The 17,286-nt window shown below is 41.5% G+C and overlaps 1 protein-coding gene across 1 annotated transcript in view; it reads right to left on the bottom strand.

Moving 5' to 3' along the window:
- The window catches only part of LOC124620155 (aspartate and glycine-rich protein-like), a 41,150-nt gene that overhangs the window by 7,272 nt on the left and 16,592 nt on the right, over window positions 1-17,286 (bottom strand). The window contains exons 2-3 of the mRNA XM_047146824.1: window positions 7,829-7,998; window positions 3,646-3,792 (exon numbers count right to left, since the gene is read on the bottom strand). Coding sequence (XP_047002780.1) covers window positions 3,646-3,792; window positions 7,829-7,998 — 317 coding nt within the window. The remainder of the gene's footprint in view (window positions 1-3,645; window positions 3,793-7,828; window positions 7,999-17,286) is intronic.

Genomic DNA, 17,286 nt, shown 5'->3' with positions numbered 1-17,286 from the left:
CATCATACCTTTGAAACATGTTTATACAGAATAAAATCTTGCGACCTGTATTTGTTCAAATTACAACGAACACCTACTTTCTTTATGATGAGATTAGAACCACATGGGCCAGTAGATGGCTGTGCCTGTTTGTATCCAAAATGGTTCGAATGACTCTGAGCACTATGGGACTTAACATCTGAGGTCATCAGTCTCCTAGAATTTAGAACTACTTAAATCTAACTAACCTAAGGACATCACACACATCCATGCCCGAGGCAGGATTCGAACATGCGACCGTAGCGGTCACGCGGTTCCAGACTGAAGCGCCTAGAACCGCTCGGCCGGCCGGTGTGGCCGTGCGGTTCTAGGCACGTCAGTCTGGAACCGCGTGACCGCTACGGTCGCAGGTTCGAATCCTGCCTCGGGCATGAATGTGTGTGATGTTCTTAAGTTAATTAGGTTTAAGTAGTTCTAAGTTCTAGGGGACTGATGACCACAGATGTTGAGTCCCATAGTGCTCAGAGCCATTTGAACCAGAACCGCTCGTCCACGCCGGCCGGCTGTTTGCGTCTGTTTGGAATAACCATACCTGTGAATATCGGTGGTAAACACTCTCTCTCTCTCCCTCTCTCTCTCTCTCTCTCTCTCTCTCTCTCTCTCTCTCTCGGCGAAAGACAAGAGTAATGTCGTTAATGTAATACTTTTTGGTCATGTGATATACCGATATTTTGATGACTTTTGCGCGGTATTTGAAACGGGTTTTAAACACCCACATAGATTCACCTTACACGTGCAGTATTTGTGGGTATTATAATATTTTTCTGTCAAAATTTGGTTTTCATTTTTTCATTACTTTTCATTACCTTTGTCGAACCTAGCCTCTACGTGACTTTATACACATCCACCACTGTAGTATGGTCCTCCGTTTTATTGTCTCGCCATCCTAAGGAATGCACAGCCTTTACTTCGATATGGATTCTCCTCCTGTCTTTCAGAGTATTTACAGCTATCTACAGTAAATTGCCCAGTCGGAGTTTGCTGTGTGTGCAGTTCAGAGCAGCAGCAGCGCCAGATCATTGTTTTCAACATAATATTCGTTATCGTTTGTTATGAGGTGAAAGTTCTTATTCAGGGAGATTAACATCATAATATTCGGATGGCAACTATATTGTCTAGCACGATCTTCTTCTGTAAGGCGAAACTCATTTCACAGTCAGGCATTAATACACTATCAGATCGGACTCCCCTATTATTGCGTAAATGACAATTAGGCGTCAGGAGAGGCGGATCCGGCCGGCCGCTATTGCCGAGCGGTTCTAGGCGCTTCAGTCTGGAACCGCGCTGCTGCTACGGTCTCAGGTTCGAATCCTGCCTCGGGCATGGAAGTGTGTGATGTCCTTAGGTTAGTTAGGTTTAAGTAGTTCTAAGTTCTAGGGGACTGATGACCTAAGATGTTAAGTCCCATAGTGCTCAGAGGCATTTGTCATCGGATAGCCACATTGTGTACCGTGATTCGTCACTCCACAGAACGTTTTTCCACTGTTCAAGCGTCCAATGTTTACGCTCCCTACACCAAGAGAGGCGTCGTGTGGCATTTACCGGCGTGATGTGTGGCTTATGAGCAGCCGCTCGACAATGAAATCCAAGTTTTCTCACCTTCTACCTAACTGTCATAGCACTTGCAGTGCTTGCAGTGGATCCTGATGCAGCTTGGAATTCCTTTGTAATGGGCTGGATAGATGGCTGCCTATTACACATTACGACCCTCTTCCACTGTTGGCTGTCTCTGTCAGTCAACACACGAGGTCGGCCTGTACGATTTTGTTCTATACGTGTCTCTTTATGTTTCCACATTGGAAACAGTGGAGCTAGGGATGTATAGGAGTGTGGAAATCTCGCGAACAGACGTATGACACGAGTGACACCCAATCACCTGACCACGTTCGAAGTACATGAGTTCCGCGGAGCACCCCATTCTGCTCTCTCACGATGTCTAATGACTACTGAGGTCGCTGATATGGCGTACCTGGCAGTAGGTGACAGCAAAACGCATCCAATATGAAAAACGTATGCTTTTGGGGTGTCCTGATACTTTTGATCGCATAGTGAATGTGGTATAATAAAGTTTCATTAAAATGAATAATGGCATATTTGCAGCTCTAAATAAAGACACATCTCTGCACTAGTTACAGATATATGAACTACTAATTCAACTTCCTTGACTAATCCATACCAACCACATACGTTACCAAAATACGGTATGAGACCACGTCTACCTCCCAAACCAGTCTATAAAGGGGTGGTCAAATTTTTGACCGTCCCTGTGCTCCTCTGCGGTACAAAGAGAGGGTTCTGGCCAATTCCCATTCTAATTTTTTGAAGGTCATTTGAATTTCTAGAATGCTGTATTTTGATTCGCACGGAAATTGGTGCGCGTACCTTGAATGTGCAATTACGTGACTATGAATACTCCGGGACCCAAAACTCTCGGACCTCTAGTAGCTCGCTTACCTTTTTTCCTTACTGTCCCCCCCCCCCCCCCCCATCTGCGTTAGCTAGTGATAATTTAAATTAAAATACCAGGAATTCCCTCTTAATACTCAGAAAATATCCCTAAACAACATCCGAAATTTTTACCGATAGATTTCAGATTCACTCTGCACAATACTTGTTGGAACGAAGGTTGAATGGTGACTATTTGGTTGTGAGTTGATGAAGCCAAGGAGCATGATGACATCAGATTACTGCAGCATTGTTATGGGACCTATTTTGTGCATATTAGGTTTCGCTGACTATATCCACCATTTCGATGATGCCACGTGTTAAAGCGGATGGGTTCCGTCTTCATTTCTTCTTCGACGCCTCATTCATTGTCTAAACACAAGGAAAAGAAAAATTGAGAAAATATCCTGGAACGCCTGATTAGTATTTATCAAAAGTCAGTCTTATTTTCAGGAAATGTAATTTTGGGACTGTTGTGGGGATCTCACATTAACGTCCCTGCCAGGACGCCAGCGTTAGTGCTTCGCTGTTGCCCCCTGCGACCTGTTGTGAAATGTCGAATGTGTGTATGAGTCGTGTGGACGAGAGCTTGTTGTTGTGTGTTGTTCCCATGGATGGAATACCACATACTCTCAGTCCATATCGCACTTTGGAGGCATTTAAAGTTTAATCATTGACGCGAAGTCTGATGTAAGTCAGTAACTTTCCTCCCAGAGACGAGGATCATATAAAAATTCTGAAAGCTGCGAAAGGTGACATGGAACTCAAAATATAGAAGTGTCACACTAAAAGAAGAGATTATTACGTTAATTAAGTCAAAAGGCGTCAGCTGCTCGCGACCACTCCTTTGAATTGAACGTGCAAGTGCACCACGAACTTAAGTTCTGTTTTTGTACCGAAGTAGTCTGCCAGGTGGCATTACTATGGCCGGCTCGGGCATTATCGCTGGGCAGTCTCACGTGGTGTGTGTCTCTAAACTCAAAGTCTTGCCCTGTACGAACAAATCAAAAGACACATTACTAAATTTTGAATTGAGACAACGTGGTCTCACGAGAAAGGCGCTCTTGGGCCTGCTTTCGTGTGATACGTCTTTTTATTAAAATTTACGAACGGTGCAGATCTGCGGTTAAAAACTGGTGTTTCACGTACAAGGGTACATACAGCATCGTCATGGTGAATGTCGTCATCTTCATTATCTTCCTCTTCCCCCTCATCACTGCCTTCCTTCTCTTTAGTATCTGAGGGCAAGTATTCATCATCATTCAGGTCAGAAATACTTCCATAATGGACATCAGCATCATCCCACATCTGAAGAAGAACCTTATCAGCTTCTTCAGCCCAAACAAGTTTTCAATCACCCTATACAAGAAGTTAATCCTACATTTAAATTCTAACCAAAGTTATAAGAAAATAGTTTTTCCTACAGTTTCTACAGTTTTCATAGTTTTGACTTACTTACGTTATAATGAACTGATATTTCTTTCTTTTCGTAAATAATATCATACATGTATGCAGAACTGTAAGATTTGAAAACAAATATTGTGCCTGCATAATAAAACCAGCCATCATCCATTTCCATTGCATCAACAATGCTGTATGTTTCACGTACATGGGTGAGATCGTCACATGCCTTTGGCTTAACAGGTACATGTAACATGCATCGCTTTTGCTTCTTACGGATCATCATACCTTTGAAACATGTTTATACAGAATAAAATCTTGCGACCTGTATTTGTTCAAATTACAACGAACACCTACTTTCTTTATGATGAGATTAGAACCACATGGGCCAGTAGATGGCTGTGCCTGTTTGTATCCAAAATGGTTCGAATGACTCTGAGCACTATGGGACTTAACATCTGAGGTCATCAGTCTCCTAGAATTTAGAACTACTTAAATCTAACTAACCTAAGGACATCACACACATCCATGCCCGAGGCAGGATTCGAACATGCGACCGTAGCGGTCACGCGGTTCCAGACTGAAGCGCCTAGAACCGCTCGGCCGGCCGGTGTGGCCGTGCGGTTCTAGGCACGTCAGTCTGGAACCGCGTGACCGCTACGGTCGCAGGTTCGAATCCTGCCTCGGGCATGAATGTGTGTGATGTTCTTAAGTTAATTAGGTTTAAGTAGTTCTAAGTTCTAGGGGACTGATGACCACAGATGTTGAGTCCCATAGTGCTCAGAGCCATTTGAACCAGAACCGCTCGTCCACGCCGGCCGGCTGTTTGCGTCTGTTTGGAATAACCATACCTGTGAATATCGGTGGTAAACACTCTCTCTCTCTCCCTCTCTCTCTCTCTCTCTCTCTCTCTCTCTCTCTCTCTCTCTCTCTCTCTCTCTCTCTCGGCGAAAGACAAGAGTAATGTCGTTAATGTAATACTTTTTGGTCATGTGATATACCGATATTTTGATGACTTTTGCGCGGTATTTGAAACGGGTTTTAAACACCCACATAGATTCACCTTACACGTGCAGTATTTGTGGGTATTATAATATTTTTCTGTCAAAATTTGGTTTTCATTTTTTCATTACTTTTCATTACCTTTGTCGAACCTAGCCTCTACGTGACTTTATACACATCCACCACTGTAGTATGGTCCTCCGTTTTATTGTCTCGCCATCCTAAGGAATGCACAGCCTTTACTTCGATATGGATTCTCCTCCTGTCTTTCAGAGTATTTACAGCTATCTACAGTAAATTGCCCAGTCGGAGTTTGCTGTGTGTGCAGTTCAGAGCAGCAGCAGCGCCAGATCATTGTTTTCAACATAATATTCGTTATCGTTTGTTATGAGGTGAAAGTTCTTATTCAGGGAGATTAACATCATAATATTCGGATGGCAACTATATTGTCTAGCACGATCTTCTTCTGTAAGGCGAAACTCATTTCACAGTCAGGCATTAATACACTATCAGATCGGACTCCCCTATTATTGCGTAAATGACAATTAGGCGTCAGGAGAGGCGGATCCGGCCGGCCGCTATTGCCGAGCGGTTCTAGGCGCTTCAGTCTGGAACCGCGCTGCTGCTACGGTCTCAGGTTCGAATCCTGCCTCGGGCATGGAAGTGTGTGATGTCCTTAGGTTAGTTAGGTTTAAGTAGTTCTAAGTTCTAGGGGACTGATGACCTAAGATGTTAAGTCCCATAGTGCTCAGAGGCATTTGTCATCGGATAGCCACATTGTGTACCGTGATTCGTCACTCCACAGAACGTTTTTCCACTGTTCAAGCGTCCAATGTTTACGCTCCCTACACCAAGAGAGGCGTCGTGTGGCATTTACCGGCGTGATGTGTGGCTTATGAGCAGCCGCTCGACAATGAAATCCAAGTTTTCTCACCTTCTACCTAACTGTCATAGCACTTGCAGTGCTTGCAGTGGATCCTGATGCAGCTTGGAATTCCTTTGTAATGGGCTGGATAGATGGCTGCCTATTACACATTACGACCCTCTTCCACTGTTGGCTGTCTCTGTCAGTCAACACACGAGGTCGGCCTGTACGATTTTGTTCTATACGTGTCTCTTTATGTTTCCACATTGGAAACAGTGGAGCTAGGGATGTATAGGAGTGTGGAAATCTCGCGAACAGACGTATGACACGAGTGACACCCAATCACCTGACCACGTTCGAAGTACATGAGTTCCGCGGAGCACCCCATTCTGCTCTCTCACGATGTCTAATGACTACTGAGGTCGCTGATATGGCGTACCTGGCAGTAGGTGACAGCAAAACGCATCCAATATGAAAAACGTATGCTTTTGGGGTGTCCTGATACTTTTGATCGCATAGTGAATGTGGTATAATAAAGTTTCATTAAAATGAATAATGGCATATTTGCAGCTCTAAATAAAGACACATCTCTGCACTAGTTACAGATATATGAACTACTAATTCAACTTCCTTGACTAATCCATACCAACCACATACGTTACCAAAATACGGTATGAGACCACGTCTACCTCCCAAACCAGTCTATAAAGGGGTGGTCAAATTTTTGACCGTCCCTGTGCTCCTCTGCGGTACAAAGAGAGGGTTCTGGCCAATTCCCATTCTAATTTTTTGAAGGTCATTTGAATTTCTAGAATGCTGTATTTTGATTCGCACGGAAATTGGTGCGCGTACCTTGAATGTGCAATTACGTGACTATGAATACTCCGGGACCCAAAACTCTCGGACCTCTAGTAGCTCGCTTACCTTTTTTCCTTACTGTCCCCCCCCCCCCCCCCCATCTGCGTTAGCTAGTGATAATTTAAATTAAAATACCAGGAATTCCCTCTTAATACTCAGAAAATATCCCTAAACAACATCCGAAATTTTTACCGATAGATTTCAGATTCACTCTGCACAATACTTGTTGGAACGAAGGTTGAATGGTGACTATTTGGTTGTGAGTTGATGAAGCCAAGGAGCATGATGACATCAGATTACTGCAGCATTGTTATGGGACCTATTTTGTGCATATTAGGTTTCGCTGACTATATCCACCATTTCGATGATGCCACGTGTTAAAGCGGATGGGTTCCGTCTTCATTTCTTCTTCGACGCCTCATTCATTGTCTAAACACAAGGAAAAGAAAAATTGAGAAAATATCCTGGAACGCCTGATTAGTATTTATCAAAAGTCAGTCTTATTTTCAGGAAATGTAATTTTGGGACTGTTGTGGGGATCTCACATTAACGTCCCTGCCAGGACGCCAGCGTTAGTGCTTCGCTGTTGCCCCCTGCGACCTGTTGTGAAATGTCGAATGTGTGTATGAGTCGTGTGGACGAGAGCTTGTTGTTGTGTGTTGTTCCCATGGATGGAATACCACATACTCTCAGTCCATATCGCACTTTGGAGGCATTTAAAGTTTAATCATTGACGCGAAGTCTGATGTAAGTCAGTAACTTTCCTCCCAGAGACGAGGATCATATAAAAATTCTGAAAGCTGCGAAAGGTGACATGGAACTCAAAATATAGAAGTGTCACACTAAAAGAAGAGATTATTACGTTAATTAAGTCAAAAGGCGTCAGCTGCTCGCGACCACTCCTTTGAATTGAACGTGCAAGTGCACCACGAACTTAAGTTCTGTTTTTGTACCGAAGTAGTCTGCCAGGTGGCATTACTATGGCCGGCTCGGGCATTATCGCTGGGCAGTCTCACGTGGTGTGTGTCTCTAAACTCAAAGTCTTGCCCTGTACGAACAAATCAAAAGACACATTACTAAATTTTGAATTGAGACAACGTGGTCTCACGAGAAAGGCGCTCTTGGGCCTGCTTTCGTGTGATACGTCTTTTTATTAAAATTTACGAACGGTGCAGATCTGCGGTTAAAAACTGGTGTTTCACGTACAAGGGTACATACAGCATCGTCATGGTGAATGTCGTCATCTTCATTATCTTCCTCTTCCCCCTCATCACTGCCTTCCTTCTCTTTAGTATCTGAGGGCAAGTATTCATCATCATTCAGGTCAGAAATACTTCCATAATGGACATCAGCATCATCCCACATCTGAAGAAGAACCTTATCAGCTTCTTCAGCCCAAACAAGTTTTCAATCACCCTATACAAGAAGTTAATCCTACATTTAAATTCTAACCAAAGTTATAAGAAAATAGTTTTTCCTACAGTTTCTACAGTTTTCATAGTTTTGACTTACTTACGTTATAATGAACTGATATTTCTTTCTTTTCGTAAATAATATCATACATGTATGCAGAACTGTAAGATTTGAAAACAAATATTGTGCCTGCATAATAAAACCAGCCATCATCCATTTCCATTGCATCAACAATGCTGTATGTTTCACGTACATGGGTGAGATCGTCACATGCCTTTGGCTTAACAGGTACATGTAACATGCATCGCTTTTGCTTCTTACGGATCATCATACCTTTGAAACATGTTTATACAGAATAAAATCTTGCGACCTGTATTTGTTCAAATTACGACGAACACCTACTTTCTTTATGATGAGATTAGAACCACATGGGCCAGTAGATGGCTGTGCCTGTTTGTATCCAAAATGGTTCGAATGACTCTGAGCACTATGGGACTTAACATCTGAGGTCATCAGTCTCCTAGAATTTAGAACTACTTAAATCTAACTAACCTAAGGACATCACACACATCCATGCCCGAGGCAGGATTCGAACATGCGACCGTAGCGGTCACGCGGTTCCAGACTGAAGCGCCTAGAACCGCTCGGCCGGCCGGTGTGGCCGTGCGGTTCTAGGCACGTCAGTCTGGAACCGCGTGACCGCTACGGTCGCAGGTTCGAATCCTGCCTCGGGCATGAATGTGTGTGATGTTCTTAAGTTAATTAGGTTTAAGTAGTTCTAAGTTCTAGGGGACTGATGACCTCAGATGTTAAGTCACATAGTGCTGTGAGCCATATGAACCTTTTTTTTATGAGGATCCGCCATTACAAAAGGAGGCGGGGTGTCATGTTGTCACTGGGGGGGGGGGGGGGCAGTAACAGCAGAAATGATTGGTCAGGAGAGCTAAGTGACTTCCAACATTGAGCAGTCAGTGGATGTCACCAGAGTGAAAAATTCATCAGGGACATTCTAGCCGATCTAAGGCTACCAATGTCGGCTGTCTGTGTTGTGATTGTAAGGTGAAAACGCGAAGGAACAATCACACCTAAAAAAAAAGAAAAAAAATACAGACCTCATATACTGGCATACAGGGACCGATGAGCACGAAATCAGTGGAAGGAATGATTCGTGAGTTCCAAGTGCTACCAGTAGTCAAGCTAGCACAATGATTTGCGCAGGGGATTAAAAAAGTAATGTGGAACGCTTGTCGAGCAGCTCCTGATAAGCCACATATTTCTTCAGCCAGTGATGAGGGACCCTTGAGCTGGTGTAGAGCGACTCCACTGGATAGCTGATGATTGGCAACGAGTCATTTGGAGTGATGAATCTTGCTGTGTCCTATGGCATTCCGATGGAAAGATTTCAGTTTGTCGGATACCTGGAGAACGTTACCTACCATCATGTGTAGTGCCAACAGGAGGTGGTGTTGCGGTATGACAATATTTTTCGTGGTTAGGCATCTCATTGTGCTTTGGAAAACACTAAATTGGGAATGATATGAACGCAGTTTGCGGAGCATTCTGTACTGCATACGGTAGAAACGCTCCTGAGATGATGTCTGTATCAGCATGACAACGCACCAAGCAAAAATAAAAAAAAAAAACAGCAGATTTGAGAAAGTAATTTGTGGACAATAACATTCCTGAAATTCACTGCCTGCCTAGAGTCCCGAGCTGAACCCAATGGATCACCTTTGGTATGAGTTAGAACGTCGACTTTGACCCAGCATCACTACTTCGATTTCGGCCCTTGAGGAAGAATGGCCGGCAATTCCTCCACAGACATTCAAACATCTCATTGGAAATGTCCTCAGTAGAATTCAAGCCTTCATAAAGAGGCAGTCTGAGAACACTCCCTACATTAGTGTCTACTACTAGGTATTCAGATACTATTGGTCGGATAGTGTACATCAGTTTTGTGTTGAAAAGCGTATAAAAATGATTATTTCAGAAACTCTTAAATGTACTTTTTCGTCGCCCTTGCGAAAATACTACCATCGTCGTTGAAATTTAGAATCAAATGTCATTATTATCAGGGAACCATGCCTCAAGGGACCTAGACGTCATGGCCTGTAGTTTTTAGTAGTATTTCCAAATTAAATAACTCAAAAACTTTAATAGACATGGGAATGAAACTTTAACCAAATAATTAGTGTATTGTGACCTCTTTGTGAAAAATATTTAAAAACTGACAAATACATAGCGGAGTGAATACTGATTTTTATCATGTGTACTGAATTACGTGTAATTTTTATTTTAGGTCACTGTACTTCCACACTGTTCAAAATAAAAGGTCAAAGCAAACTTTATTCTTTTAATTCTTAACTTGCTGAAACAGTAAGCCAAGAATATTTATCAATTTGTTCTTTCGCGCATTTTTTAAAATATAAGTCAGTTTTTTCTTCCAACAATTTAAGAACATACGACATGCTCCAAATTAAACTATTTAATATTGATATATTGTCCAGTGCGAGGCGAGTACTATGAAAAATTTTGTTTTTGTAGCTTTAATATTGGATGAGGTAATGAAAGTTGATTACAGAAAATTGAAACTAAAGACTTGCATGTCGTTTTCCTCAATGATAAAATGTTAAAGCATTCCTGCTCCATTTCTTGTTCATTCTGAGTGTCTTTTTCATATTCTTTACTTTCCTTTAATTTCTTTGTATTTTTTTGCCTCCTTTGTCACGCTTTCAGCAGCTTTTTCAGCAGCTCACTTTTCATGTTGTTCCCAGTTTTGATGCCTGTTCTGCTCATGGTTTTTAATGCAGTTGTTACTCCATCATTAAAACGTACTATGCCGTCCATTACACCAAACTTAAAAGCTGAAATGCTACCAAAACAGTTTTTGTCAAACGTTCTCGAATACAACTACTGAAGCTTTCATTCGAATTCTGTGTTATGCAGTGTAAAAACTTTTCCAGAAGTTTAGAATCTGAAAGATCTCTGTATATTGGCTTTAGTTCTATCGTAACAGTTTCTGGTGTGTTGTTGTTGTTGTTGTTGTTGCTGTGTGTGTGTGTGTGTGTGTGTGTGTGTGTGTGTGTGTGTGTGTGTGTGTGTGTGTGGTGAGTGTGTTGTGCGTATTTATTGTTCATTTGCTTCACATCTGTTGTATTTGTACCATGAAGTGTTGGTTTTATGGCAGAGGCTATGCTGTGGAAATTTGAAACTTCTTTATTTAAATGTCTGTGTCTGTACTTAAATTGCAGAATGACTGAGAAGATGAAACTTCTACGTTATTTGACTCTGAAACAGCTGAGTAAAACTGAACGTACAGAGCCTACTTTCTCTTTACTTTTTCTTATCACGTCAACACTGACTCACAATATTCTAGCGCAACGCAATCTGACTTCTCAAAAAAAATTACAACCTGACTTCAAAAAATTAATACAAAAGAATTGTCCTGAATAAGAAGAAATCCTGACAATAACCTGTTGTTGTTGTTGTGGTCTTCAGTCCTGAGACTGGTTTGATGCAGCTCTCCACGCTTCTCTATCCTGTGCAAGCTTCTTCATCTCCCAGTACGTACTTCAGCCAACATCCCTCTGAATCTGCTTAGTGTATTCATCTCTTTGTCTCCCTCTACGATTTTTACCCTCCATCGTCCATGTTTCACTTCCATACATGGCTACACTCCATACAAATACTTTCAGAAACGACTTCCTGACACTTAAATCTATACTCGATGTTAACAAATTTCTCTTCTTCAGAAACGCTTTCCTTGCCATTGCCAGTCTACATTTTATATCCTCTCTAATTCGACCATCATCGGTTATTTTGCTCCCCAAATAGCATAACTCCTTTACTACTTTAAGTGTCTCATTTCCTAATCTAATTCCCTCAGCATCACCCGATTTAATTCGACTACATTCCATTATCCTCGTTTTGATTTTGTTGGTGTTCATCTTATATCCTCCTTTCAAGACACTATCCATTCCATTCAACTGCTCTTCCAAGTCCTTTGCTGTCTCTGACAGAATTACAATGTCATCGGCGAACCTTAAAGTTTTTATTTCTTCTCCATGGATTTTAATTCCTACTCCGAATTTTTCTTCTGTTTCCTTTACTGCATGCTCAATATACAGATTGAATAACACCGGGGAGAGGCTACAACCCTGTCTCACTCCCTTTCCAACCACTGCTTTCCCTTTCATGCCCCTCGACTCTTATAACTGCCATCTGGTTTCTGTACAAATTGTAAATAGCCTTTCGCTCCCTGTATTTTACCCCTGCCGCCTTCAGAATTTGAAAGAGAGTATTCCAGTCAACATTGTCAAAAGCTTTCTCTAAGTCTACAAATGCTAGAAACGTAGGTTTGCCTTTTCATAATCTATTTTCTAAAATAACTCGTAGGATCAGTATTGCCTCACGTGTTCCCATATTTCTACGGAACCCAAGTTGATCTTCCCCAAGGTCAGCTTCTACCAGTTTTTCCATTCGTCTGTAAAGAATTCGCGTTAGTATTTTGCAGCCGTGAGTTATTAAACTGATAGTTCGGTAATTTTCACATCTGTCTACGGCTGCTTTCTTTGGGATTGGAATTATTATATTCTTCTTGAAGTCTGAGGGTATTTCACCTGTGTCATACATCTTGCTCACCAGATGGTAGAGTTTTGTCAGGACTGGCTCTCCCAAGGCTGTCGGTAGTTGTAATGGAATGTTGTCTACTCCCGGGGCCATGTTTCGACTTAGGTTTTTCAGTGCTCTATCAAGCTCTTCACGCAGTATCATATCTCCCATTTCATCTTTATCTACATCCTCTTCCATTTCTTCCCACGCCCGGGTTCCCGGGTTCGATTCCCGGCGGGGTCAGGGATTTTCTCTGCCTCGTGATGACTGGGTGTTGTGTGATGTCCTTAGGTTAGTTAGGTTTAAGTAATTCTAAGTTCTAGGGGACTGATGACCATAGATGTTAAGTTCCATAGTGCTCAGAGCCATTTTTGAACCTCTTCCATTTCTATAACATTGCCCTAAAGTACATCTCCCTTGTATAGACCCTCTATATACTCCTACCACCTTTCTGCTTTCCCTTCTTTGCCCAGAACTGGGTTTCCAGCTGAGCTCTTGATATTCAGCTCTTGATATTCAGACCTATACATTTCATTAAGCACTTACTTCACAAAAATCTTCATTAAGTGAACTACTGCAGTACAGCGAGCGTCAATACTGCCAGCTAAATAAAAGATTCTAACTACTAAAGCCATTAGCTACTAATAGGCATGTGGTTAGTAAAGAAGATTTTGTTGCAAACCAAATAATGTGTATTTTACCTGAATAATGTGACATACAGTCCAAACACGAATACAAATCGTCATTGACATCTAGCACAAAGGTATATAATCATGAATAATATTCAATCTCCAAGTCGAACACGTACAGTTCAAACACGAATACAAATCGTCATTGACATCTAGCACAAAGGTATATAATCATGAATAATATTCAATCTCCAAGTCGAACACGTACAGATCGTTAGCCTAGGCTAATACTTCAGACCTCTAACCTCCATCAATGCTAACTTCTCACATTTAACATCCATCACTGCTGGCTGTTCACCTCCAACTGCCCAACACTACTTTCATCACTGCTGGCTGTTCAGCTCCAACTTCCCAACAGTACTTCCATCACTGCTGGCGACTAACTTCCAACTGCCCAACACTACTGGCGATTAACTTCCAACAACGAGTCCGACCAGCCACAGAGTCTCTCACAAAGAAAGCGCAGACAATCCAATGCAAAGCGCTACACAGCGCTGCAAACACAGAAGCAGCCCACTTACATATTCATCAGTGGATATTCTGTGAAACAGAATGGCGCAAATTACTTTTCTAATCTCACTGACATTTTCGGTGTGTCTCCTGGTGGCTAGTCGATAATATTCTGTAAGATTTTCTGTTTCTGATTTGATGAGTCTGCTTTGCCCTGCTTTGCCATCAGAGAGGTTATTCCTAACGTGCCCTTACAAGGTTTCGTAAGTATTGCCCCAATTTTCTTTTGCACATGTCATCGACATTCCATTTTTAAAATTTCACTTCCACCAAATGGTTTGGCAGCCACAGCACTACTGAAGCGTTTAGAGTCACCACCACCAAGGCAGTGAGTGTGTCGCAGACCACGTCTAGCAACTGATCTACCAAAACCGGAGACTTTCCTGTTGCTTTCCTTCAAAGCTTTGGTCACAAGTGTGATCATTTACCTAATTGGTACATCTTGGATAGCGTTTTCTCAGGCATTCTTAGTCCAGCACCTTGCCTGTATCAGAAGAAGTAACTGTCACGACTCCATTCAGCGATGTACTTTGTATGGCCTCTCTTGTGACAGGAATCGTCCAGTGCAGCAACAATATCAGGATATTGGTAAATATCTACAGTTTCTTTCGCTGCTTTGTGCATAGATGCTTCAACAACTTCTGCTAGGGCATGCAAACGTTTATAATACCTCTGAAATTTGACAGGTGGCTATGGGAGACCCATCATAGCTCAGAATACCTGGGCTGCTTCTCTTCGCTTACCAGTACACCTAATTGCCTAAGAAAGGCTAATATTCACTTCAGTATATTTTGTGCATGCTACAGTAGATGCCATTGTACATTTCGTTATTTTACACACTTGACATTCCGTTACAATTTTGTTGGACAGGCTTTTTCTCTTACTTACATTCTGACTAAACGTAAGGGAGTTTTCACTATTACAGTATTTAAATTTAGAAACGGGTGAAAGAAATTCTGAATGCTTCCACTTATTAATTAAAATATAACGGTTTGTTGTTTTCAATATTTGCATCACCAACATTTTGTTTATTTTCATTAAGATATTTCAGCTTACATTTTGAAGCATAATGAACCTTTAAGCCTAATCTCACTTCGCTGCGGCGTAATAATTTTTTTTTCACGATTCCCAACAACACGCTTGTGTCGTGCCGTAAAATTTTCGTCTGCAATTACACGTCTTCAGTTTTGGAATTGTATGGTGCAAAATGGTTGAAATATCCAGTCACAACAATAAGCTTACAACACAAACGCATTTGAGAAACGTAAGTAAATTCACGTAGTCTACTGGTATCTACAGAAAGATCGACTGCAACAAACTCATGCTCCCAGCACAGACGATATATTCTTCAAGGGTATTAAACAAACGAGTGCTGTGGAAATACTGGCGCCAAAATTGAATAACGAGACACTGTAGGCAAGGTTTTGTGTTTGGCTGTAGTATGACACCTAAGGTTTCACATGCCACATCTGCTTTAGAAAGGCATTTAAACACGAAAATGATGAGGTACTATACATAAAGCATATATTTTTAGAATCAGGAAGAATCACCGAATTTACTTAAATAAAAAAAATCTTTTTTGGGCCCTTATGACGTCCAGGTCCCCTTCATACTTGTCCAAAATTCAGAGTAACATTTGCTTCACAATTTAACAGGAGATACAGTAACATTTTCAAGGCGACGGTAGGCTTTCACGACAGCAGACATCGTAGAGCAGTGGCAGAAGTAACACCAACTGTGTTATACCATAAAATAAACTAGGAGAAACACGAATAAGAAAGTGGACATCATCTTATGTAAAAAACCAAATGGAAATATTGAAAAAAAAATATAAAAAAGGCAAGTTAGTGTCAACCACCGAGAAAGACGTTTGCAGCCGATCATTTCTGTTCTTTCTTCTGCACAACATCGAAGAAACTATAAAAGAAGTGAAAGAAATCTAAGAAATATAAATATAAATGGGATGTGAGCAGCCACCAATGCAGACGACGTAAACCTTAAAAGGCGATTTCAATTTCTAAAGATCGTCAGTTATCTTCAGACGAACTACTACCATCAAAATTTTTGAACTTCTACTACTGCTCAACAAAGTCTCCATTTAAACGAAACATTATCCACTGCGGTTGATGACGCCACAACTCCATGGCAACTGTGACTGTATCTTTAGGTGTCTGTTTCTCCCATGAAAAGCCTCTCATAAAACAGCTGTCTACATGGAAAATTGGTTGCCATAGAGAGTGTCTCTCGCTGTTGGTAGTCGAGGCGAGATGATAAGGCGTGTGGCACCAAGCACCAATTCATTATTGTTGCTACTGATTAACTCCAGGTTGCCCGATGAGTGCCTTGATGAAAAAACAAATGAACATACTTTTGCCATCGTTTTTATTGCGATAAAAGGAGAAGCTTGAGTCTCGAAGTTCTTGGGATACAGTCTTCACCATAGAGGACAATGACTTCACTGTTCCAAAATACAAGAACCATATTTTCTTCGTATTAATGGTAAACAGAAATGCCTTCTCTGATGATCAGTCCATTGATTTTATTACGACCGCTGCCGTTTTCTTTCAGAATTGAGAAATGGTGTCCACGTATTACCCATTTCAATAATGGATCAATAGAATGTACCATTAGCGCGTGACCACATCACACGAGAATAGGCGATCCGTAGTATGTTGTGTCGATCAACATTCACGATTCCCAACCTTAAATACACTTCCTTCACATTCAGTTCTGGCTGTACATATTAATTGGGAATCTTTGTTTTTGAGTAGATATCTGTCCTCCACAACAATTTGCTCCAAGTGCGTTATCACAGTTTCTTTTCGGCTTTTTAACTGTCGCAGTCTTGCAGGATACATTCTAGTCGCAGTACACCTTCACTACATGTTCCACCTCGTCAGTGGGTTGAACAGCTCGAAATTGAAATAAGCGAATGATTATACGATGATCTCTTTGACATAAAGTCGTCATTTTTAATCTAGAAAACAGGCTTCCCATCCAAATTAATAGGTATAGCTAGTTGTTCGCGGTGGTCCTGTGCCATGGCCAGCTCGTTATTAGAAGTCATCCAATGGAGGCTTTCTTCTACAGGCAACTGGAGAGCCTAGTTAACATGGCTCCGGACGATATTCACTTGAACATGTGGACCTTGTTGCTATGATTGTCACGGTCTCGGAAGTAAAACACCAAAGTTGTAGGATTCTTCTGTGTGTCAATTTTCCGAGATCATGGTGGTCTACAATTTGAACAATATCCGTAAGCGAACAGTTATGCATTTTTTATGTGCTGTGCTGTACACTGACAGAACATTCTGAATACAATGTGTACGTATTTCGTCTGGTAGGTGTTAAATTCACAGAAACAATGGAAACTGGATTAACGAACCGAAGTAAATCATAGTTATTGTATTAATCTGTAACGAGCCATTGGAGACTGCGGATTTCCCTTGTACCT

This window comes from Schistocerca americana, chromosome 6 (assembly GCF_021461395.2).
Source record: "Schistocerca americana isolate TAMUIC-IGC-003095 chromosome 6, iqSchAmer2.1, whole genome shotgun sequence".
Taxonomy (NCBI): Eukaryota; Metazoa; Arthropoda; class Insecta; order Orthoptera; family Acrididae; genus Schistocerca; species Schistocerca americana.
The sequence above is the reverse complement of the archived record's forward strand: the minus strand, read 5'-3'. Positions and strand labels throughout refer to the sequence as shown.